This window comes from Danio aesculapii, chromosome 10 (assembly GCF_903798145.1).
Source record: "Danio aesculapii chromosome 10, fDanAes4.1, whole genome shotgun sequence".
Lineage (NCBI taxonomy): Eukaryota > Metazoa > Chordata > Actinopteri > Cypriniformes > Danionidae > Danio > Danio aesculapii.
In genome coordinates this window covers 29,340,006-29,366,171 of record NC_079444.1, presented here as the reverse complement: position 1 = coordinate 29,366,171, position 26,166 = coordinate 29,340,006, and the positions used below count along the sequence as shown (strand labels likewise).

General features: G+C 36.7%; 1 protein-coding gene across 10 annotated transcripts in view; it reads right to left on the bottom strand.

The window, feature by feature from the left end:
• dlg2 (discs, large homolog 2 (Drosophila)) overlaps positions 1 to 26,166 on the bottom strand; it is a 420,832-nt gene that overhangs the window by 341,510 nt on the left and 53,156 nt on the right. The window contains exon 1 of one of the 10 annotated variants that reach the window (XM_056466780.1): positions 13,771 to 14,059. The exons of the other annotated variants lie outside the window; for them this stretch is intronic. Coding sequence (XP_056322755.1) covers positions 13,771 to 13,800 — 30 coding nt within the window. The 5' untranslated portion in view covers positions 13,801 to 14,059. Of the gene's footprint in view, positions 1 to 13,770; positions 14,060 to 26,166 lie in introns of those variants that run through there. 10 annotated transcript variants of the gene reach the window in all.

Sequence of the window (26,166 nt, the reverse complement as noted above, 5' to 3'; positions counted from 1 at the left end):
AAAGTATCTTGCCACTGTGGTGGTACCTTCATGGATCACATTTGTATCTTTGATAAAGGTACAATATTGTATATTGGTTTTAAAAACCAAAGAAACATTTTGGTTTCCCATGGTACAAATCATGTCCTTAAAAAGTACAAACTGCATTGGTACAAAATTGTTTCTTCGTCTTAAGGTACATAAACATTCTGTTACATAAAAAGGTACTGCCTCAGTTACAAGGGTTTGTACCTTCTTTAGTACAACATTGTACCATTTTTTCTGAGAGAGTGTAAAATAAATTCTGCATAACAACGTGTCTATATATAAATAAACACACACAAAATAGTATATAATGATTAAAAACACATTAATAACTAAGCACATTCCTTAACACTGAACGGATCATTAATGCATATGCCGATCCACAGATTCTACTAGACAAAACTAAATTAAATAAATAAAATGTACATTAGAATGACTGCTGTAAATATGTGTCCTGACTGGTACAACAGATAAGACATGGCCTGTCAACTTCTGTAATGTCACCTCATCTCACCTTACACCAAACACCTCTTGAGAGGATTCTGCTAAGGTAACACTAAATTATATAACTCAACACTACATGAAATGAATGCCAAAATTCTTATGCACAATTTACTTTAGCGTGAATGCATTTGTGTTGTGTGTGTGTGCACATGTGTGTGTGATTATGTGTGACATATATACACAGCATTAAATATTACAAACACAACTATGTTTGAGTTGCTGGATATTCAAACAAAAACTAAATGAAGTAGATATTAATATATTAACATACTGTATATTAGATAAAAATAAATAAATAGATATAAAAATATATATGAGAAATATCACACAAGTAGCAGTGCGATGTGGCTGTATATCAGCACTGGTGTGAGGTGTGCATTATGCCTTAGTGTCCCACCAGTGCTGATATTTAGCCACATCTCACTGCTACGAGTGTGATATTGCATTTATACAACAGTTCGGTGGCGTAATCGTCCATATAAAAAAGAAAAATCAAATACGGGGAGTCTCAAAATCCTTTTGTAAGAGGAACTACTTCCGCCGTTCATTAGGAAGTAGAAATCAGAGAAGCAGAAACCGTTGCTCATTCACTAGCGTCACTTTTAAGCTAGTATTTGAATGATTCTCTAGACTAATGCCTAAACTGATGACAAAACATTGACAAAATGTGATTTTGCTCACATTTTAAGATTATAAGGCTGAACAGCATGAAATGCCATCAGTCTACAGAGATTTCCCAGTTATTCTCTGTTGCAATCAGAAGATCACAATAATTAACCCCAAAAAAGCTAAAGCAGTGTGAACACTACCAGATTACTGTTGTGTTTCCGATAAGGAAAAATGCTAAACACATGAAGACTTTTCTTCTTTCTTTCTGTTTACTGACCTATTCTGCAGTAACGAAAAGATACTGATCTCTAGTTAAGACTTTAAGATGAGTCTCTTCTCACACTAAACACGCTACAATTATGGTATAAATACAGTACTACAACCTACAAAAGAGAGAGATCGCCTTAGAAAGTCACTTACCAGTTTTATAATGATTTAATCAGCTGTAATTAGAAATTACGCTGGGGTTTTCCCTCTCCTCTAAAAGCTTATTATGCTGTATATGTGGCTATGTTGTGGATGGACAACATCAACCGTCTGTTCAATGACGCTGACGCGCTGTCTCTGAGAAATGATAAATATTTAAAATAGGCACTATCCTTATAAATAAACTGCATAGTTGCAATATAAACAACAACATTCTCAATGAAAAAAAGCCTCAAAAGTACATTATGTTGGCCAACAGCTGCAATATTTGTCAAACTGTAGAGTGTCCTCAGCTTGTTGCTGTATGTGGGTGGAGTAATACACACAAGGGTGAAGGATGAAGAGGCTGAACGAGTGTTGTTACTGGCAGAATATCGCACAGCTGTCAGCCAATCAGACTCAATAACTAGACAGAACTGTTGTATAAATTATAATGTAAAATATTATGTTTGTCTATAATAAACAAATATTGCTTAGAAAAAAAAGCTTGTTATCCACAAATGAATTTATAAGTGCATAAACTTGAACTACATACAGTTGAAGTCTGAATTGTTAGCCCTACTGAATTATTAGCCCTCTGTATTCTTATTCTGTAACAATATTGATCGTATGATGTTTTTTATTATTATTATTTAAAATTAAAAACTGCACAAGAGAGCTAATAATTTTGACTTTAACTTCATATCTTTGTAAAAAAAAAAAAAAAAAAAGTCTAAGTAGCTAAACAGAATTCTCCCCACTCTAATAACATCTATGTGATGTTGCGTAACTTCAATATCAACATGCGGGCCATGCAAATCCCTACCCTGGATCCAAGGGTTCTCTAAAGTGCCTGGAGGCTGCGCACAGACGCATTCATTACCACACATCACACACTTCATAGCACAAATTGGAGCACTCAGAGTCTCCCATCATTGGATACACAGCAGACCTCTATCACAGCCTCCTCTGCTGCCACTGTACCTTCAGTAGATCACCGTTATTACCTCATTAAGCACCTTACAAACAGTCCTCTTCAAAACTCCTCAGGGCTGCGTAATCATAACGCTTTATGTGAGGTGTCAGTGGGAGAACTGGGCCAATCCTGCAGAGCGGTGCGGTGTAACAATACAGGAGCCTTGCTGTATCACCGTCAAACTGTTAAAAGTTATTTCCCATAAAGCTACAGGGGAAGCATGCTTTTTGCATATCCTACCATAGAATGGATTATATCCCCGGTGGGGTTGCTGTGAGTGCTAAACTTTGCTGTGAGTGCTAAACGAGCATGTTAAAGCTCCCTGGATCACGATATATAAACCACTAGTGGAAATTTCTGCATCTCAGATTTGTCCAAGAACTGACAACAAAATAGGTGCAATATGCAAGTTTGACATTCAGTGGTTGAATTAGGTATTGCACTCCTTTATCAAAACGCATGCAAGCGCAGGTTGCCAGACTGACGACACCAACAGGAGCTTGCTGACTATCGAGCCTAAAAGCAGATTTAAACCGTGTTCTTTATATGACGCAGGAATATTTTCCATATTAAAAGGAATTTTTGTCCTAACCAACAACTGAAATTTAAATTTTAGAAATGACTTTCCTGCAGCTGAACAACAGAACTATGACAACAATCACCCCAGGTACACCTCATGTGCTTTACTCAGTGTTAAATGCTAATAATGTGAGCTGGCATGACTTTTAGTACAATACTGCCAAAGCACTTTAAATATAAGATATGTAACATATTAACATAATCAAATTATTAAAATATACAGTAAGAAATAAACAACAAAAAAACAGATTATACATTTGATAATTATAACAATTACATTAATAATAGTAATATGAAGTCTAGACTATTTTAACAAGATACATGAATTTACATTAACCATTTCTTATGGTGTGTAGGGTGTACACATATTTTGCAGCTAGTTGAGACATCAATTAATCCTCTCCGAGTACATGCTAAAGTTTTTCTGAGTTATGTAATAATGTGAGTTTGAATGCCATTTGACATGACATTTATTGCCATACTACTGAAGCAGATAGTTTACATTATATAACTACATTATACAGTAACTTTAGTACTGTGACTCAGAACAAACATCAGTGGTTCAGCATGTACATTTATTAATGTAAAGAGGTTTAATATGAATTAATTAGATTATAAATCTTACCATTTTGTTAAGGTGCAGTGAGTGCACTATTCAGGGCTTTTGAATGGCTGTATTTAAATTTATGTGGTGTTTCATCTGGTGCAATCACCCAAATTGCTTATTACTGCAAATCTTGTCGTGTATAGCATGCTGTTAGGACACGGCCTTACAATGTAACCTGCTTACCTAATGTTAACGTTTGTAATATTTGTATTATTTGCTAATTAATAACCACCTCATGTGGAACTCCTGATCCAAAAACATGACAAAATATTACATACAGCATCTTTAAATAGTGCATGTTGGAGATTATTGTTGGCAATGCCAATGAATTAATATGGGAAAGATATTTAATTTTTTTTGTGACTTTGGTGACGTCTGGGTGACTAGAAGCAGGTACATTTTTCAAACATATTTTCAAACATTAGTTTTAATATTAATATATAGATAACTTTTGTCAATGACAGTACATAATAATTTACTAGATATTTTTCATGATACTAGTTAAGAAACTAGATACTTAAGGTACAGATACTAGATACTTCAGCTTTATATATTTATTTATTATAAAACTGTTTTATTTTGGCTGGAAAATTAAGCCTTTTCTCCAGAAGAAAAAATATTATAAGAAATACTGGTAACACTTTAGGTTAGGCCACAATTCACGAAATTACAAACCATTAACTAGCACTACTAGCTTAATAAACTACTAATTAACCGTTTATTAATAGTTAGTAAGGTAGTAGTTGGGTTTAGGTTGTGTATGATTGGGCATGTAGAATTAGATCATACTTTATAACTACTAATGAACAGTTCATAACTTAATAATAGGCAGGTAATAAGCCAGAAGTTAATAGCATGAATTGTGACCTGAACTAAAGTGTTACCGAAATGCTGTGAAAAATACCTTGCTCTCTTAAACAAAATTTGGGAAATATTTTTAAAAAGAAAAAAAAAATACAGGGAGACTAATAATTTTGACTTCAACTGAAAATATGAGACAAATAAAACTCATTTAGTCATTCATAACAATAGACAATGTCAAAGAACAGAGCTTTGATTTGTGCTAAAAGGATGTTGAGCCTTACAAAATTGAAAGTGGCTAAAAAGAAAACAGCCAAACCCTGAAAATGGCCATTTCAAAAATCCATCAGAGAAATGACTAAAAAACACCTGGAAGAACCGGAAGTGTGATGAATCAGCTTGGAAGAGTATGTGTCTATCTTGTCTCAATGTGTTGCGGCTGATTTACGGCATCTTTAAGTCAGCTTGGGTGCATGCAGCCAAAATGACATCACTGCACTGGCAGAAGATCACATCGAGTGCACGTGACCTCCTTTTGGTTGGTGATGTGCACAGCATTTTTGGTCTGGCCAAGCCAAGTCTGACCTAGCTGGATGAATGTGCATGTGCCACATCTTTAGAAATCTAAAACAACTCAATGTGTTGTATATATATATATATATATATATATATATATATATATATATATATATATATATATATATATATATATATATATATATATATATATATAGGTGTGTATATATGTGTGTGTGTGTGTGTATATATATACACACACACACACATATACATGCACACAATATACATTTATATTTTCTGATATTTACCAAGGATATGATGAGGTAACATTAGCCAATGTTAGTGGTGAGAACTGTATCACATTCAGACAAACAAGTAGGAAGAGATTAAAAGTATATGAGAGCGATTGAAGCATCCTGTGCTGTATTGTTTGATTCTCTCAGAACAGTGAACTCTCACAAAGAACTTCATTCATCTCATTTAAAGCATCACAGCTCCTACCATCAAGGCACAAAATTTGCGACAAATCAACAATGTACTTCAGCTCAGCCTGCTGTGAGCAAACTTCCTGCTACACACAGTTTGAAGGTCCCTGTTTGTGTGAGCACTTGTTCAGCGTAATTAAGCTGATGGCTATTTATTGTATGCATTTGATGAATATCTCTCTGTTGGGGGCCGAGTATTGTGCATTTCAAACTGAATATCAGTACTGTCACGTCAGCCAAATAGGTATTAAAGTATTATTACATAGTTATTAGATTATTAAACATGTCATAAAAGTCTTTGTGTGTGTGTGTGTGTGTGTGTATTTTTATATATATATATATATATATATATATATATATATATATATATATATATATATATATATATATATATATATATATATATATATATATATATATATATATATATATATATATATATGATGATCTCTGTAGTTTCTGCAGAGCATGGTGATAGGTTGTAACAGTAGAAACATGTTAAGTTTACCATTAACAGCAGCCTTAATTATCACCGTCTGTAGCCTATCCTTGACCCTTTACTGACTAATTTACACTACACACGATCCTATGCTCATACATGAAATGTTGTCCCAGACCAGTAGCACATCTTTAGCTCTGGAACATCTTTAAACGCACAGAGAGGATTAGTGTGGGCCCTCAGAGACGTAGAAAGGCTTTTCAACAATCCTGAACTCAGCAGTATCGCAAAGCCAGTCACCCTCATCTAGAGACCAGCCTCATAAGACCCTCATGAAACATTTACTCTAATGCTACTCAAATTATACATTTATATAGCATCTCAGCACCATATAATGATTAATTTATATAATAAATATATTAGCACCTAGAACAACTCACAATAACAGTATATTTCGGATAAGTGTGTGCTGCTTTAAAAAATATACAGGAGGGCTAATAATTCTGACTTCAACTGTATCAGTTTTCTGTATGGGTATCTAATCCTATAGCAGCAAATGTGCACCTTGAGAAAAAGTGAACATTAAGCCCTTAAGTGCCACAAAATGTTAAAATCTCCACAAAGCACGTGGGCAGTGTCCATTGCAAATTTTTACACCTCTGCCCAAATGAATGAATGACTGCCGACATATTGTGCTCCATCTAAAAGCTAAATAGAGATGAAAATGAGCAGCATTGTGGGCCAGAAAAAATTAAAAAAAAAATCAATCAGTAGTCTTTCCTACGCAGATCCATCCAAGATCCCACACTGTCCAACACAGGGGAGGAGGGCAAGCAAAAAAAGGGCTGCCCTGCTGGGGTGGAGGAGTGGAGGCCAAGATCATCATTACATCACACCTTTGTCCACACCACTAAAAAACTGCTGCGATGTGGGAATAAAGCACACACACAGCGTCACACAGCGCGAGTGTGTGGGATGATATTCTCTCAGCATAACCTACTGAGTGCATGCCGCAAACTATTACATAACACTGGCTACCCAGAAGAGAGAGGAGGATGTCATGGAGAGAGGGAGAGACAGATGCAGATATACTGTTGCATGTATGTGAAATAGACTAGAGGAAGGGGGTGGAGGGCGTTGGGTGTGTATTTGTGTGTGTGTGTGTGTGTGTGTGTGTGTGTGTGTGTGTGTGTGTGTGTGTGTGTGTGTTATAGCGTGACTTAAAATAGAAGGAACTCACACAAAATATTTACAGGCAGAGTGAGAAGGAAAAAAAAAATCTGACAATGCCGATGTTGGAAGAAAGACTTCCCAGCATAATGACTCTCAGCGTGTACAATATAATTGGCTATTGTGAAGGAGGATATTCTCAAGATGATACAATGACAAGTTTGTGACTTGCTGAATGTGTAATTTTATGCAGATGCCTAATTTTATCATCCATATTAATAAAGAAAAATAAACTAATTCCTTTAGAGTGACGGTTCACATAAAAAAAGTAAGTTCTGTCATCATTCACACACTACGTGAAGTTTCACAAACTAATTTCGAAAGGAGCACGTGACATGATTGACTGCAGCTGGCCACCCATCTACAATTACTAGTTAGCCAATCAGAATAATCCAAACTCACTATAAGTAGCCTAGCTAGAACTACGCCCTTATCTTCGTTTTCCGAATAAACCCCCCATCCACCCCTTCTCCTCCTTTCTTTCTTTACCACGGGGATCTTGTACTCCCCTTACATGCTCTATTGACCAGGCGGGAGCCCTGGGCTCAAATATCTCCGAGCTCAGGGTTCTCTACCGGGACAGCATGCCAAACCTGCTAACATTTGTCAAACAATATCTAAGCGTGAACTCTTGAAATTGCTTCAAAATCTGTTTGTTTCTTCTGTTGAACACAAAGGAAGGTATTTTGAAGAATATTGGGAAATCGTAGCAATTGACTGAATAGTCCTTTTTCTTAATATGGAATCACTTGAAGATGAGCAAATGAGGAGTAAAATTTACATTGTTGGTTAAATCATTCCTTTAATACACTTTGCTGTGGAAGTTAAACGGGTGATACGAGATCAATTCTGCCTTACATGATTTACGGTTCTTATTTATTTTTGCATGTCTTTCCTGTCATCATTGTACAATTAATAAAAATAAGAGGTGGACATTCTTTAAATGGACTGAGAACATATACAGTGTACATGGAATTTAATGAAAAACTTTTTTGTAAAAAGATGTACAGATGGAACAAAATATAACAAATAGTTTCTTCCGTCATCAAAGCTGAATTTATTTGATTCTAAATACAATAAAGATTATGTCCGTAGTATATAACAGTTATATTGTGAAACAGTGATAATTATATGCTGATTTGCGGCTCTGTGACCAATTATTTTGGTTCTTAGTCATTAATAACAATTGTCAAAAGTGTTATTAGAATACATGATATATGTATCTTTCTAGCACACTTTGACAAATAGAAAGAAAAAATGAACAAATAAAACCTTATACTTTGAGAAGAATAATAATATTAAACAAGAAACAATACATAATAGGAAGTAGCACAACTGTTTGCAACACTGATATTTATCCAAAACCCTAACAATCTGACAGAAGACTGGAGTAAAAAATCTGATTTAAAATCACATAAATAAAATACATTTTCATCAAACACAAAACAATCATTTTTAAATTGAAATAATATTTCACAATTTGAACATTTCTATATTGGTGATCAATAAAAACAGGCTTAATGAGCAGAAGAGACTTGCTACAAAAACATCTTCAAATTTTACTGATCCTGAACTCGTAGATACGATTTTCTAAATATTATACAATTGTAATATGAGTGAGCTTAAGTGAAAAAAGGATTAAATCTGTAAGATTTATTCAAAAATGGGTTTCATTCATTCATTCATTCATTCCTTTTATTTTTGGCTTAGTCCCTTAATTAAGCTAGGGTCGCTACAGAGGAATGAACCGCCAACTTATCCAGCATATGTTTTACACATTGGTTGCCCTTCCAGCTGCAACCCATCACTGGAAAACATCCATACACACTCATTAACACACATACACCATGGACAATTTTAGCTTACCCAATTCACCTATAGTGCATGTTTTTGGACTTGTGGGAGAAACCGGAGCACCCGGAAGAAACCCACGCGAACACGGGGAGAACATGCAAACTCCACAGAAACTCCACTGACCCTGCCGGGGCTCAAACCATCGACCTTCTTGCTGTGAGGCGATTGAGCTACCCACTGCGCCACCGTGCTGCCAATGTGTTTTATATAAAAGTTAAATTACAATAGTACTAGTAGTAATACTGTAACATATTTGTACCATATTTATAAGTATCTTTTCATAAACTGAGTTAGAAAAAATATAAAATTACTTGTTGATTCTATATACACTCACCGGCCTCTTTATTTAGGTAGTGTCCAACTGCTCGTTAATGCAAATTTGTAATCAGCCAATCACACGGCAGCAACTCAATACATTTAGGCATATAGACATGATCAAGATGTTTGCTGCAGTTCAAACCGAGCATCAGAATGGAGAAAAAAAAGGTGATTTAAGTGACTTTGAACGTGGGATGGTTGTTGGTGCCACAAGGGCTGATCTGAGGATTTCAGAAACTGCTTATTACTGGGACTTTCACGCCCAACAATCTCTAGGGTTTACAGAGAATGGTCTGAAAAAAAGAAAATATCCAGTGAGTGGCAGTTTTGTGGGCACAAATGCCTTGTTGATGCCAGAGGTTAAAGGAGAATGGCCAGACTAGTCTGAGCTAATAGAAAGGCAACAGTAACTCAAATAACCACTCGTTACAACAGAGGTATGCAGAAGAGCATCTCTGAACACACAACACGTCGATACTTGAGGCGGATGGGCTAAAAGAGCAGAAGACCGCACCAAGTGCCACTCCTGTTAGCTAAGAACAGGAAACTGAGACTACAATTTGCACAGGCTCACTAAAACTGGGCAATAGAAGATTTGAAAAAGGTTGCCTGGTCAGATGAGTCTCAATTTCTGCTGCAACAATCAAGTGGTAGGGTCAGAATTTGGCATCAACAACATGAAACCATGGATCCATCCTGCCTTGCATCAATGGTTCAGACTGATGGTGATGGTGGCGGTGTAATGGATATTTTCATTAGTACCAATTGAGCATCAAGTCAACGCCACAGCCCTGAGTATTGTTGCTGACCACGTCCATCTCTTTATGACCACAGTGTACCCATCTTCTGATGGCTAATTCCAGCAGGGCAAAGCACCATGTAATAAAACGGGAATCATCTCAGACTGGTTTCTTGAACATGACAATGAGTTCACTGTACTCAAATGGCCTCCACAGTCACCAGATCTCAATCCAATAGAGCACCTTTGGGATGTGTGGAATGGGAAATTCTCATCATGGATGTGCAGCCAACAAATCTGCAGCAACTGCATGATGCTCTCATGTCAATATGGACCAAAATCTCTGAGGAATATCTCCAGTATCTTGTTGAATATTTGCCACGAAGGATTAAGGCAGTTCTGAAGGCAAAAGGGGGTCCAAGCCGGTACTAGTAAGGTGCACCTAATAAAGTGGCTGGTGAGTGTATACATTACTCTTCCTTGAGTGTTAAATGCAAATAAATCTTACATAATATACCTTTTTGTTGCAAAATGAACAAATAACAATGGGGTGTCTCACACAAAGTAGGCCAGCTTTCAGTCTTGGCATCAGCCAGCTGCAGCAACAGGCCAATAAGAAAAACTATTTTTTTGCCATTCAGAAAGATGTATTGGTTATTTCCATCTAATGTTCCCACATGATTTTCACCTTTTCTTCCAGACATGCAGGTTCACCCTATGAGTCCTGAGCTGAGCTTCCCAGGGTGCCACAGATGAGCCAGCTCTGTGTCAACAGCATCATTACACAGCTAAATTGCTACAAACCAGGATGATGCACCTTTATCCACAGAGCTCAGTGCTTCCTAAACGAGTCTGCCTGTTTTTCTTGAGCAGTTGCCCTTTTACAGTCTCTGTGCAGCCAGTGCAGCAGTGGTCAGCAGGAAAAAAAATGACATAGTTTAATAGTTATAACTGCCTTTTTCAATATAAAGGCTGACATGGGAAATAGGCAAGGGACAGCAACTGAAAAAGGAGAAAAAATGTCGTTCCACACATTTGATTTGTGTTGGAGCAACATGAAGGAATTAAGTTAACTTAATATTTTTTTTACAAATTTAAGTCGATTTAACATAGCACAATTAAGTTGCCTCCAAAATAAAACTGTAAGAATTGTGTCGTTTCAGCTCATACTATTATACATGGAGTTTGAAAACACAGCAAACGTCATGTTATTTTATTGTATTTTTTTAAGTGTTGGGTGGTTTCCAGATCTTGTTATCAGTTTTATCGTAAAACTGGAAACTGTATTTCTAATAAAGACCTGACATAGCCACTCAGGGCACAGAAAATATTCATAATGCATGAATGATGATTCACAAAGTCGAACTGAAGATTTAAAGCTTAAAATATTTCTTGTGGGTGACTGAGGAGCTGAAAGCAAAAAAATCTGAGTAAGCATCTCAGCTGGGAATGAATGTGATTATTTCAACAGTTCAGATGCAATCAGTTCTTCGATGATATAATGAATGCTTTCCGTGAGACAGGAGAGTTCACTCTTAATTATCTGCAGTCGGTCACCAATGCACAGAAACCAACTTTTCTGTTAAAATGTTGGGAGCGAAATGGACCGAGCCTATTGGGTCAACATCTTTTTTTACAATATATAACATATTGATCTTTTTTAATATATGTTACAATATAATTCAGTTATTTGATGGGAAAGCTGAATTGACAGCCAATACTCTTTAGTGTCACAATCTTAGAAATATAATAAATCAATTTTAATAATATGTATGCTAAAACAGTAGTGATGTTTAATACATGATGATAAAACATAATATTTCAGAATTCCAGGACAAAAGAAGTTCAAAACATTTTTTTAACAAATCTAACAATCGTTCAGATCAATTTAACAAACTCTTGCAGAAATGGAGAGGGGAGAATAGGGAAGGATAGGAAAAAGGAAAGAAGAGAAAAAGGAGAGGAAATTATAAGAAAGTGAAAAGGAAGGAAAAGGAAAAGGAAAGAGGAAAGAAGAGGGGAATAGGAGAGAAAAGAGGAAATGAGAGAAAAGGAAAGGAAATAAAATGGGAAAGGAAATGATAAGAAAGGAAAGGGGAATGCAAAGGAAAGGAAATGGGAAACGAAATGAAAAGGAAAAAGGAAAGGAAAGAGGAAAGGATAAGAAGAAGAGAAAGGAATTAGCAAAAGGGAAGGAAATGAAAAGTAAAAAGAAAAAGGAGAAAGTATAAGAAAGAAAAAAGGAAGGTAAAGGAAAAGAAAAAAATAAGGAAAGGAACAAGGAAATGGGAAAAGAAAGGAAAGGGGAAAAAAGGAAAGGTGAAAAGAAAAGGTGAAAGGAAAGGAAGGGGGAAAGAAGAGGAAAGATAAAGAAGGGAAAGGAAAGGAAGGGAAAAAGGACACGAGAGGAAATAGGTAAGGAGAGGAAAGAAAAAAGGAAAGGAAAAAGAAAGGAATTGGGAAAGGAAAGGGAAAAATAAAAAAGGCAAAGGAAATGAAAAGGGAAAAGTAAAAAGAAATGGAAAGCGGAAAGAAGAAGAAAGTATAGGATAGAAAAAAAGGAAGGGAAAGGAAAAGAAAAAAATGAAAGGAAAGAGGAAATGAGAGGAAAAAGGAAACGAAACAAAAAAGCAAAATTAAAGTTAAGGTAAAAGGAAAAAAGGGTAAAAGGAAAAGAAAAGAGAGGAAAGGGTGAAAACAAGAAAGCAAAATAAAATGTTAAAAGAGGAAAGAAAATGAGAAAAGAAAAAGAAAGGAAAGGAAATTACCATTGCATTAGTCACTGCACCTCTTCTTACAAGGGTTATGGATAAACTTTCCAACAAGTCTAACACTAGTCAGCTTTGTTAAAGAGACTTTAATAAAGACAGAAAACACCCAAACCACCTTTTAAACATCAGCATTAAGGTGCTTGCCATTCAGCTGTAGTAGGACCACATTTGGAATTCACAGCACAGAGCAAAGCTGCCCGCATTACCATCACAATAACACTGTAATAACAGTGTTGAACACAGATTAAAAAAAAAACAAAAAGCACACAAACACAGACACTATTATTTCAGTTCACAGAAACAGTGAAAAGCAGCAGCAGCAGCACTGATTGTGAATGAAAGACGTAGAGCTGTCTACACATCAGATACAAGCCCTCGCTCACTGACAACATTAAACTGAACAGAGAAGCATAGAGATTGAATCGCTCATATTGTATATTTAGAAGCAAGTAAACAGAGCAGCTCGTCTCCAATGGAATAAACCCCATTAGCTCAAGTACTGCTGGCAGACTGGCACTCTCTATCCTCTAATGCTACTCAAAAGGCTTCCTGTCCAGATACCTGCACTGTGGAAGGCGGGAAAATCCGATAAAGCCTTGGACTGTTTGTTGATGGACTGACTATCAATAATGTATTCCAACAGAGCCATGTCTGGCGAAGACCTAAAAGCTTGCTTGCAGTGATTCTCGCTACCAAGTTTCTGATAAGTTTACGCCTTGATGCCTCAACAGATCTGGCGACGTGGGATTAAGCCAATGCAATGAAACACCATTACACTAAAAAGTCCATTTTAATTGAAACAGCGGCAGAAATACCACCTTCGGTTACTCAACAACCAACACACACAGCTGGAAGAAAAAAAAAAAAAAGCTTCTTCCCTTTCATACTCATCTTCTCTCGCTCTTCTTACCTTAGTTGTGACAATACACAGACAATCCATCCTGAGCCAAAAGCTCAAGCCAGTTTCCCCTTCATCAGCACCACATTAATAAGCAGAAAGAGCTGAAAGAGGAGAGGGAGACTGAAAGAGAGAGGAATGAAAGGCACGGCTGGAGCTAACGCTGACAGAGGCGTGAGTCCTCTCTTTGCGTGGACATGGTCTTGCCGTAGTCCTACAGCCCGGCGCTTGATAGCGCTATCCGCTGCTCAGCCGCATGGCTGGGGCTCCAACTGCTGCCTTTGCTGCTGCTGCTAAGATGAGAGCATCCCTCCTCCTCTGGAGCTCATCGCACACGCGCACATACAGACACGCTCCTCTCGCACACACGCTCTCGAGGAGGATCTGCACTGGGATTGGGGAAGCGGCTATTGCAGTCACTGGTCGTGATGCGAGAGTTTCGATTTTGCCTTCTTTGGTTATACTAACCAGTTTTAACACAGTTGTTGAGAGAAACAAATTACCGTGGGCAGTTTGAGAGAGTAGTGAGTGAGTAGACAGTTCAGGTCGACCTTGACAACATCAATCATGGTTTATTTGGGCTGTTTTGGAAAAGCAGCGAGCTCAAATGACATGGTCGTTTAAGAGAACTGGGCTGGTGAATGATCGTGAGGCAGCAGACGGAGAGACTGCAGCAGCAGACACTGACACATCAAGCCAGATGTATTACAACAGATGTTCTTTACATCAAGACCTTCCCCAGTAATTGAAATGAATAGACAGCAGGAGAGAGATGCTGCTGCAGTTGAAATTGGAATAACTACATTAAATGTTTGTGTGCTGTTGATGAACAAATAAAACACATCTTGGGAAGAAATAGCAGCAGAAGAGCGTCTCAGATGCCTTATTGCCTATTAGTGTTTTTAAATCACAATTTGATCAGCTGTGGGGTTAACAAACAATTTGGGATAATATGAAAAAGTAACCCTTAATTATGGATGCATTGAGTAATTATGGAGTCAAATTTTCAGTGAGGCAATTACTAGAAAAGGTTTATATGCAGATATATATGCAGATGGTCAAATGCAAGAGCACAAATAAAACTGAAAATACAGTCACTAAAATGTTCTGATCTAGTATATATATATTTTTTGCTGCTCTTTCTATTGAATGTTGGTTCAAAGTGGTCACATAGATAAAAAAAAATAATATAAAGCATACTACAACTGAATGTTTTTTTCCAATACAAACCGTAGCTAATATTTTGCAAAATTTTAATTAATAGAGATTGAAAATATGAAAAGTTCCAGGTTTTATATACCTCTAGGTATACGAATGAATGAATGAATGAATGAATGAATGAATGAATGAATGAATGAATGAATGAACGAACTAGCGAGCAAAGGAAAGAACGAGCAAGCAAAGGAAGGGAGCAAGCAAAGGAAGGAACGAGCGAGCGAAGGCAGGAGCGAGCTAAGGAAGGAATGATTGAGCGAAGGAACGAACGAGAAGGAACGAACAAAGGATGGTAGGTAGGAAGAAAGGAACGAACGAATTAAAAATTATGAAATGATTTTAGATTAAAAACAATAACAGATACTGAATACCCTGAATGTTGAGCTGTGTGTGTGTCTGAGTTAACAGTGTACACTACACTCAGATGTGCACAACATATTAATGTAATTAAACATGCACCCTTGATAATCACACTAAGCCATAAGAGAGTTTACTTTCCAATTAGCTGCTACAAATGCTTCCAATAAATTGAGATCTTCTTGAAAACAAAGTCTCCGTAACTCAACTAAGCTACATACCTATATATATTTCTTATACCTCCAGGTCTGCAAAATTTGCAACACATAACAAGCGAACGAACAAAAGAGCGAACGAATGAATGAACAGAGCAAGCCAGGGAGCGAAGGAAAGAATGAGCGAAGGAACAAGCAAAAGAACAAAGGAACAAGCGAAGTAAGGAAGGAAGGAAGGAAGGAAGGAACGAGCGAAGGAAGAAAAGAACAAGCGAAGGAAGGAAGGAAGGAACGAGCGAAGGAAGGGAGAAATGGAGGGAGGAAGGAAGGAACAAAGGAACAAACATAGGAACGAACAAATGAACGCAGGAACGAAAAATTAATTATGACATGATTTTAGATTAAAAACAATAATTAAGATACTGAATACACTGAATCTTGAGCTGTGTGTGTGTGCGTGTGCGTGTGTGTAAGTAAACAGTGCACAACATATTAATGCAATTAAACATGCACTCTTGATAATCACACTAAGACATATGACAGTTCAATTTCCAATTAGCTGCTACACTGAAAATTAACTCCTGAGTCACAAATGAATAACTTATTCCAATAATTTGAGCTCTTCTTTAAAATAATGTCCCAGTAACTCAACTAAGCTACTAAAGTTGGTTTGGGATGTGAATTGTCTATAGTAAAAGCTTTTATTTGAATCAAATAAAATTCTCCATGGTTTTTCAGCTGTTGACCATTGGTTCACCTGGAATAGAATAATAATGGCCAAGTACGATATGCAAGCTAGCCGACTGTGTCCTGTCTAGACTGCTTTACTATCATTTCTCATCTTATTTCAGTCTTACCTGTTGTCTGTGCACTGCCCGCTCCTCCAATTTCAACAACCTGACCACAGCTTTCATTCTGCACCCAGCATCTCAATGACCATCTACGTCTCACTTCTTAAATACATACACAAAGACACACACGCTAAGCCCTTCAGCAGATGGGCCAAAAGCTGCTTTGAGTGATCACATTATAAACTGAGTACTTTAACTTCCTGGGCACAATACTTTCCCACAGACACAAGAGAATAATTAACAAACGAGGTCGACAGGACCCAAGCTCTTACACTCAACTCTGAACGTGGCGAGGGAGTTTTGGTTTTAATGCCCAGTTGTGTGTTCAACTCTAACACGAAAAAAGCCTCTGTTTTGAGCTAACATTGTTACATGATGGATAGTATTTAAAGTTGACAAAAGTTACAAGAGGATTAGTAATGGACCTTTCAAACAATACAAACAGCATTAGCAATCTGGTGCTGCAAAGACATGTCATTTAAAAGGTCAAATTGTTATTATTGCTGGCCAAAGATTAAATCACATTCAAAATAAAAGTTTGTTTTGACAATTTATGCATGCGCATTATATATATTGATTACAAAGCTCGTCCCGAGAGAGAGCCCTGAGCTCATAAGATCCTCGAGCCTGGGGCTCCCTACCGTTTGCAAGGCAAGAGGGGAGTTTGAGCTCAGGTAGATCGAGAACTCCCCTGCTGTAGTAGCTAATGAACAAGAGAGAACTACTTAATAGGAGCATGTCTATGGTGCCGATTTGGATTAGTCAATTAATTTAAGTTGTGTGTTTTTGGACTGTTGGAGGAAACCGGGGAACCCGGGGGAAATCCATGTGAGCACGGGGAAAACGTGTACACTCTGCACAGAAACGTCGGCTGACTTGGTAAGGACTAAAACCAGTGACATTCTTGCTGTGAGGAAACAGTACTAATCACTGGGCCACCGTGCCACCCATCTAGGAAAGGAGGAGGAGTAGGGGTGGAAGGGGGGATTCTTCAAAATGAAGATGGCTGTTACATGAAACTTAGGGTATTTATAGTGGTTTAGGAATCATGTGATTGATGAATCATAAATTGAATAAATGCGGGACCGGCTGCAAGCAATCATAAGCATGTGATCCACTCGAAATTAGTTTATAATAAACTTCACGTATATGTGATACACACATAGATAAACTAATGAAAAATATTTTGTTACATAGATATTTGCATTTATATATAATCTTTATAATTTATAAAATATATTTTCTATCTACATATTGATAAATATTTTCTCAAATATATGTTTGCATATAAACTCACCAGCCACTTTATTAGGTACACCTTAGTAGTACCGGCCTGGACCCTGTTTTGCCTTCAGAACTGCCTTAATCCTTTGTGGCATAGATTCAACAAGGTACTGGAAACATTTCTCAGAGATTTTGGTCCATATTGACATGATAGCATCACACAGTTGCTGCAGATTTGAGAACAGTGAACTCATTGTCATGTTCAAGAAACCAGTTTTAGACGATTCGAGCTTTATGACCAGGCACATTATCCTGCTGGAAGTAGCCATCAGAAGATGGGTACACTGTAGTCATAAAGAGATGGACATGGTCAGCAACAATACTCAGATATGCTGTGGCATTGACATGATGCTCAGTTGGTACTAACGGGCCCAAAGTGTGCCAAGCAAAACATCCCACAAACCAATTACTCCACCAGCCTGAACCGTTGATACAAGGCAGGATGGATTCATGCTTTCATGTTGTTGACGCCAAATTCTGACCCTACCATCCAATGGCGCAGCAGAAATCGAGACTCAGACTAGGCAATATTTTTCCAATCTTCTACTGTCTCATTTTGGTGGGCCTGTGCAAATTGTAGCCTCAGTTTCCTGTTCTTAGCTGACAAGAGTGGCACCCGGTGTAGTCTTCTGCTGCTGTAGCCCATCCGCCTCAAGGTTGGAAGCATTGTATGTTAAGAGATGCTTTTCTGCCTACCTTGGTTGAAATGAGTTACTGTTGCCTTTTTATTAGCTCAGACCAGTCTGGACATTCTCCTCTGACATCTAGCATCAACAAGGTATTTGCACCCACAGAACTGCCGTTCACTGAATATTTTCTCTTTTTCAGACCATTCTCTGTAAACCCTAGAGATGGTTGTGCGTGAAAATCCCAGTAGATCAGCAATTTCTGAAATACCAGCCCATTCGACACCAACAACCATCCCACGTTCAAAGGCACTTAAGTTACCTTTCTTCCCCATGCTGATGCTCGGTTTGAGCTGCAGCATATCGTCTTAACCATGTCTACATGCCTATATGCATTGAGTTGCTGCCATGTGATTGGCTGATTAGAAATTTGGGTTAGCGAGCAGTTGGACAGGTGTACCTAATAAAGTTGCCAGTGCGTGTATACATAATAAACATGCACACTACACAGACATATATCATGTCAAAACAAACCTTTCTTTTGGACTGCAATTAATCATTATTAATATTTGCCCAGCACTCATTTTTATATGTTAATTGCTTGCAGTTACTTAACAGAATATTTAAATCACTACAGCAGAATGAACCGCCAACTTATGCAGCATATGTTGTACACAGCAGAAGCCCTTCCAGCTGCAACCCAGTACTAAGAAACACCCATACACACTCATACACTACGGTCAATTTAACTTATTCAATTCACCTATAGCGCAGGTCTTTGGACTGAGGGGGAAATCTGAGTACCCGAAGGAAACCCACACAAACACGGGGAGAACATGCAAACTCCACACAGAAATGCCAACTGGCCCAGCCCGGACTCAAACCAGACACCTTCTTTTTGTGTGGCAACAGTGCTAACCACTGAGCCACCGTGTCACCACAAGCAAAATTGAAAACCTAAATTCAAAAATCCCTGTCACTTCTCAAGTATGCCTCCTAACATTTATTACAATACACACGCAGATGTGCACTCATTGACATGCATGTGGACTGCTCGCATTTAATTTTCTTTCTCAAGCTAAATCCCATGAAGTTCTGTTTATTTTTCTTTGGAACAAAAACTAAGAGTTTAAGCTCACCATTCAAGCCGTTTACCCTCCAATCATCCATTCCCAGGTCAAAAGGACAGACCCACAATCCACACTACAGTACATGCTGCTTTAATGAGGACAATGATATACAAAAAGAAAACCTCTTGGGTAAGCAAGATTACAAATTTTATTTTGGCCCCAGACTTGGCATCCACATCTCCCTCGATATTTAGTTGCAAGCTCATTTTCAGTGGATGATTCTGGTTTAGCATGACACACCACTGACCTGCAAATCCCTCCCCTCCCATACTATCCTGTTATCTGTAAACCCTTCCATTATATACAAATGAACAAATGGCTGTTGAGCATCAGTTGCATGGGGACCAAAATTCTGACATCTTTTTGTTTCAGAGCCATCGTTTTTTGGATTGATTGTGTTTGTTAAAATAATAATAATAATAATAATAATAGAAAAAAAAGTTACAATAATGTGCCTTGATGTTTGCAAGTCTGATTCCAGACACTTGCTACAGACACTTTCTTACAATCACTCAACATCTCACAAAAAACAAAACATTGTGCTTCACACAAGTGAGTGGGCATGACAAACCACCTGTAGAAACACTTCTCTCTTAAAAAAAAACAAAAACACACTACCACCTCCTAACTTTAGCACCTAATGCTCTGAGCACAAACAGCTCCCTTGTATAATTAGCACTGTGTATTGCCTCTTCTTGTTGAATCACTGAATGCCTCCTCAATTGTAATTCGCTTTGGACAAAAGTGTCTTCTAAATGACTAAATGTAAATTTAATGTAACCTAAGAGGATGAGCGATAGAATTAAACCCAAACAATAAAACTTAACATTCAGAAGAGCAATAAGGATGTAAACATTTGGTTTAGCTAACTTTAGCTAAACAAATTTGCCACAAGCAAAGACAGTAACATGAAGCATCTCATCCGCTTGCATTGTGATCAGTAAACCCTCATTTACAATTAAACCCACTATATTCATTACTAAATATTTTATATACAATGCATGAAGTATTCATAGTGCTTCACTCCTTCCACATTTTTTTGTTACAGCCTTTTTCCAAAATGGATTAAATTCATTTATTTGCTCAATTCTACACACAATACCCTATAACGACAATGTGAAAAAAAAAATTGTTGAAATTGTTGCAAATTTATTTAAAAAAAAAAAAAAAACAATCACATGTACATAAGTATTGGAATTAAACTAAAAAATTGAGAACTAAGCATCTTGGAATTAAACTAAATGTAATAACTATATTGCATTATTATTCTCTATGTTTATTATGTTAAATTATACAGCAGATTATACTAAATTCTACACGTCATGCACATACTGTTATTCGATTACCTGCTTAAAAAATGTAATAAAAACATTTTAGGACAAGGTTTTTACAGTTGACAGCTGACATTTTAAGACAGTTAGCAACTTGAGTAGTGTGTTCATTTAAGTTAGCAACAGTAATTGGTGTGAGTTTATACTGACAGGTCAATTGTAAGGATGTGACGAGATCTCGTATGATGAGATCTTGCGAGATTAAATCGCGACGAGATTTCTCATTGAGGTGAAATGTTGTCTTGTGAATTGTGATATTACAATGGAGTGTGAGGGTAAAAATAGCATTAAAGATCGGAGGCGAATTGGATATGAACTGCAAATTAAGTGCTTTGCACTTAAAGTTGCACATGTCACTTGGTTGCTTGGGTGAGTGTGACGTAAGTAGGCATGGGCCGGTATAAGATTCTGACTGTATGACAACCTTGGTTAAAATATCACAAATTCGCAGTATTGTTATTACTGCTCTTACATATATTCTTTTTAAAATATATGGGTAAAAAAACTAACTTTTTTCTCCTTGGAACACTTTTTTTCTCCTTGAAACACAATATATTTTATTTTGAGAACATTTTAAGTATTTTGGAACAGTGAACATGGCAGGCCACATGAATTATTGACTTCCGCCGTCTTCATTTGTTTCAAAAGCCCTTTTTTTTTTTTTTACACAATTTAAAACAGCATCTTTGGATGTCTTTTCTTCTGGAGATACTGTTGTCCTAAAAAAATAAAAATAAAAAAAATAATAAAAAAAAGTAATTAAAAAAAAATTGTACACATACCTTAGGAACGGTATTCCAGAAAGTTTTGACGGTTTTAAAACCTTGAATTTTCCAAATGGAGGTATACCTTGAAAACATTCAGCAGCTACCAGGTCCAATATAGGCTACAACTGCAGCAACACACATTATGGTTTGTAACCATGTGATGGAATAGCACTTCAAATATGCCTAATACTGTGGAGTATTCCTATTTTAAATCGCATTATTGAAGTGCAATATAGACATGTAAATACTGCAATCAAACTATTACTGTTGTGTAGGACGTTTAGCCGCATTTTACGACAGGATAAGCCATACACACAGGGCTGTTTGACACCATTCTCGAGTAAAGAACCACAGGCACAAACTGAACTCTTGGAGACTCGAGACAACTGCCTTCATCATCACGGAACACATTTGCGCTGTCCAGTAAACTATCATTTTGTTTTGTTTTCTGATTTGCAAGCAGTGTCAAATTACATTAAAACAACTCTCTCCTATTAGTCCTTACTTCATATTCTCATGATCACATCCAGTAGCTCAAGTGAGTCATGGGAGCATGAATGAATTATTGCTGAATAAAAGTGAAAGTTATTAAATTAAAAATGAAATACCAAAAATTACATTAATGTTAAATTTTAATGTAAAAATTAGAGGCAAGATGGCAAAGAGTTCAATTTCTCATGTGAAACTGCACAATGGAGAAGCCAGCTAGAGTTTATAGCTAAATATAGCGTTTGCATGTCCTTTATGGCATAGAATTAATTAAAATAGAAATAAAATATTATTTCTTATTTACTATTATTATAAAAATAGGATAAAAATCTTGACGTCTGATTCTCCTGAACCCAATCTCGTGTTTCGTCTCGTCACACTCCAAGTCAATTGCAATCCAACTTAACTGCTACACTCTAAAAATCAGAAGTTTTGGTCTGTCCATATTTAATTCAAAGTAAATTTCAACAACCCAGCATTTTTGAAGCGAACAGGACTATCAAGTTTGACCACCTGAGGCCCAGAGCAATTTAATAACAATTTAATAAAATAAACGTTTACAGACGGCACACCTGTGGGCGCTGCTGCTTAACCATGTGCACACATGTAACATCTGGTTGAGCCACGAGAGTGTGTGAATCTACGAGTAGGACGAGGTGCTGCTATGACCCTCAGGTGTTGAGGAACAAAAGAGGGAGTCACCACTTTCATTCAGCTTTTTCATAGTGAAAGCTCTCGTTACGACCTCCACCCTGCTGTCTGGACTTCCACGAATCTAGTCTTTCTGTATTATCCCAGCTATATTTGGGTTTGTCTTTGTGCCTGCCTATAATTGGCTCTGCCCTCTTTTCAAAAAAACATAAAAGCCACAGATGTCTGAGAGTCCTTGGTTTGGTCTTGAGTAGATTTGGGTCACTAATAACACAGATCGACTAACTGAAGCATTATAATATTACAGAGCAATGAATTTTAATTGAACCAAGGTCAGCATTATTATGCACCCTGCAATGAAATAGGTTTGCTTTGCAATGCCTTTTGACTTTTCTACGTTTGCCTTCTTGCTCTATGTTTCATTGAAATAGAAGCCAATGCTTTCCAGCATTTATATACAGCAATAGGGAGCATCCAAGCTGGTGGAGTTAGACAGTAGTGGCAATTACTGGAGATCAACACGCCCCCAAGACGAGAAGCTGCACTGGTGAACAGGCAAAAGCAGGCTCCACACGCAAACACACAATTCAATCTTTGAGCCAAAACACCCACTAATGGTAGAGACAAAACGCAAGCAAACGCCACTACTAGACCCATGTGAAATCCCTGTTCCAAAGTTAACTTTCTAGAATACTCAAAATAAAAAAAAACCTACATTATTAGAATACCAATGACATTAAACACTTTTATTGTAATATTGATTTATGCTTTTATATAGTATGTTTCTGCTATAAAAAGTACTTGAACATTCTCAGTGTATCTTTATTTATGATTTACAGAAATGTGTTGGAGTAAAATGTAATTTTTTTTTGTTCTGCCAATTACTGACAATATTTTCATTGACATTTATAATAAAAAGGTTGTAATTTAGAGCATAACATTTTCATTTGTCAAAATACCAAAAAGAAGCCATGTTTACATACAAGTTTAGATTCATGTTTTAGATGACTCAATAACAATGTTTTAACTTCAGAAGGGTTACATTTGGAAACAACATTTGGTTGCAGGGATGTAACGATTCATCTGATTTACGACTCGAAATGAATCACGATACTAATCTCACAATTCAGTCATGATTTAACTAAATTATTTGAAACAAATTTAAGGTGAAGAGCCCTTTCATTTTTTTCTTAAATACTACACATTTTTTGCAAAATATAAATTACAAAATAATAATAATAATAATAATAATATAAACTAAAGACTCATTAATATCAACAAATTAAAACTGTCATTGTGTTGGGATTTTGACAATTTTTTTAAAAGAATTATCAGCATATCTATGCTACGAGATTAAGATGGCTGGTGTAGAGAGGTAAGCCTTTCCTAAATCGGAGTGTGTACAGGGGGTTGTCAATAGGCTCTCTGCTCCAGGAGACCAGCAACTGGCATAAAAACAACTGATTATAAAATGACTAATTATATAGTAGGATAGAAACAGGAGTTGAAAATGATTATGAAGGTGATTAATTAATATTACTTGTATAATTAATTTGTTTACTGTAAGTATTAGTGTGATACACTTATGAGGAGATAGTCTTGAACATTTTTTTTAAATTTTCAATAATAAGCGTAAACTAATTTGAAAAGGAGAGGGTAAAAATAGTCTGAAACCTGCTACTGTAACGGAACAACTTTCTCTTTCAGTCTTTAAAACATCTTCACGATTTCGCTATGAAAAAGTGATGCACCGTTTGATCTCCGTTTGCACTCGTCGGAGCAAGCAGAGCTGCAAATCATCCGGTCCGCATGGTTTGGCTTAGTAATAGTTTTTTGTGTATAGACGTCTGTGACAGTAGTTTTTCACTATGCTGATGGTTTATGCTCATCATATTTGTTGTTCTGTTAGTTTAAGTAAACGTCTTTAAATCGCAGTATTTGCACATAGTTTGTGTTTTGTCAGGCGCACTTCACCAATGTCATTTTACTCTGCCGCCCCAGCTCTTCCTCGCAACTGATGTGCAGGTAAACAAGTTCGCTGTGCTGTAAACACAGCACCCCTTACGTTCAAAAAATGTATCACGATTCGTTAAAAATTTCAGCTGATTTGAATAGTCACATATTTGAATCAATTTTTTTTAACCGGCTCACAGTGAATCGTTACATTGATTACTTGATTACGGATGGGTGGAATGACCAAAACATTACTTTACAGTATGTTAAAGTTTTTTTCATGGTATTAATATCTTTCACGATATCGTTTTTTTATAAAGGTAGTTATTCCAGAGAATGTACAAAAGACCTTTATATAAAAAATAAGCTTGAATATTTAAGAAAAGAAAAAGGACAATCTTATTTGAGTACTTATTTTAATTTACTTTTTATGACCACTTATTTACATTTTGTGGTGTACAAGGAACAAACAATCATTGTGCAGTACATATTTCATTCTCTGGTAACTATATATATATATATTGTCATATCGCTCAGCTATAACCTTGATTTTAACCCACAACAAATTAAAACAGTTTTTTTTTTTTTTAACTATCATATTCTGCCTTAGATTTTAACATTTTACTCCGCATACAAACCCATACAAACACTGTATTTCCAAGTGGTCTCTTATTACACTGCGCTTCTACACAGCTGGTGCAAACACCCGTGGAAACCTTTATTCTAACCCAATTTTGGAAAATCCCTTTAAACTCCAAAACTCTGAAAAAATGTTCAGTCCAATGATCCAGTAAGTGAACACATTCCAACATTCAGCCCAAAACAACACTAAAATAATAAGAAAAGAACAGGCCGATTGCATCAGAGATAGCACAGAGAGAGAGAGAGAGAGAGAGAGAGAGAGAGAGCAGTGACTCGTAGCCAGTTTTCAGTGATTTATTAATTCCACTCTGTTTCACTTAAACACATGATCTCTGTCATGTTCTATCAGTTTCATGCATTCTGGTGAGTGAAACACAAAGATTACAGACTGATTGCAATGTCAAAATAACCTCGATTATATGCAAACTACAATTCTCAACTGGATACAGCCAACCAGCATGATGGATGAGGACTGTAATCAAGGTAAACAAGCGAATGAATAAATGAATGAATGAATGAATAAATGCTTATATAATGTGGTTTTAAATGCGATTTAACCCAATTTTCACTGCAAAGATAATTTTATTTGTATAAAAATCTAAATTAATGCAAAAATGCCAGATGTTCAATTGTTGTCTCAGACGTCTTTAAAAAGGCAGATGTTTAAATGAGGTGAAAGCTTATCTTACTTTTAAGGGCCTCTTTTCTGTCATATTTAAGGTCCCAATGGAGCGTGGAGTTCCCTTGCCACTCAGTGTAGAGGTAATTAAGAAAGCGTTCTCTAAGAGAGGACGAGTCTCTCATGAATACCGTTGTCACCGATCAGCTCTGCTGCACAGATAACTTTAATACCTGCATTAAATTCGGCAACAAGCTCTCTCTCTCATTTATTTCCCAACAAATAACCCTGAATGCACTAAATGAACTCTAAATGAGGGAGACCAGGTGGACTTTTCA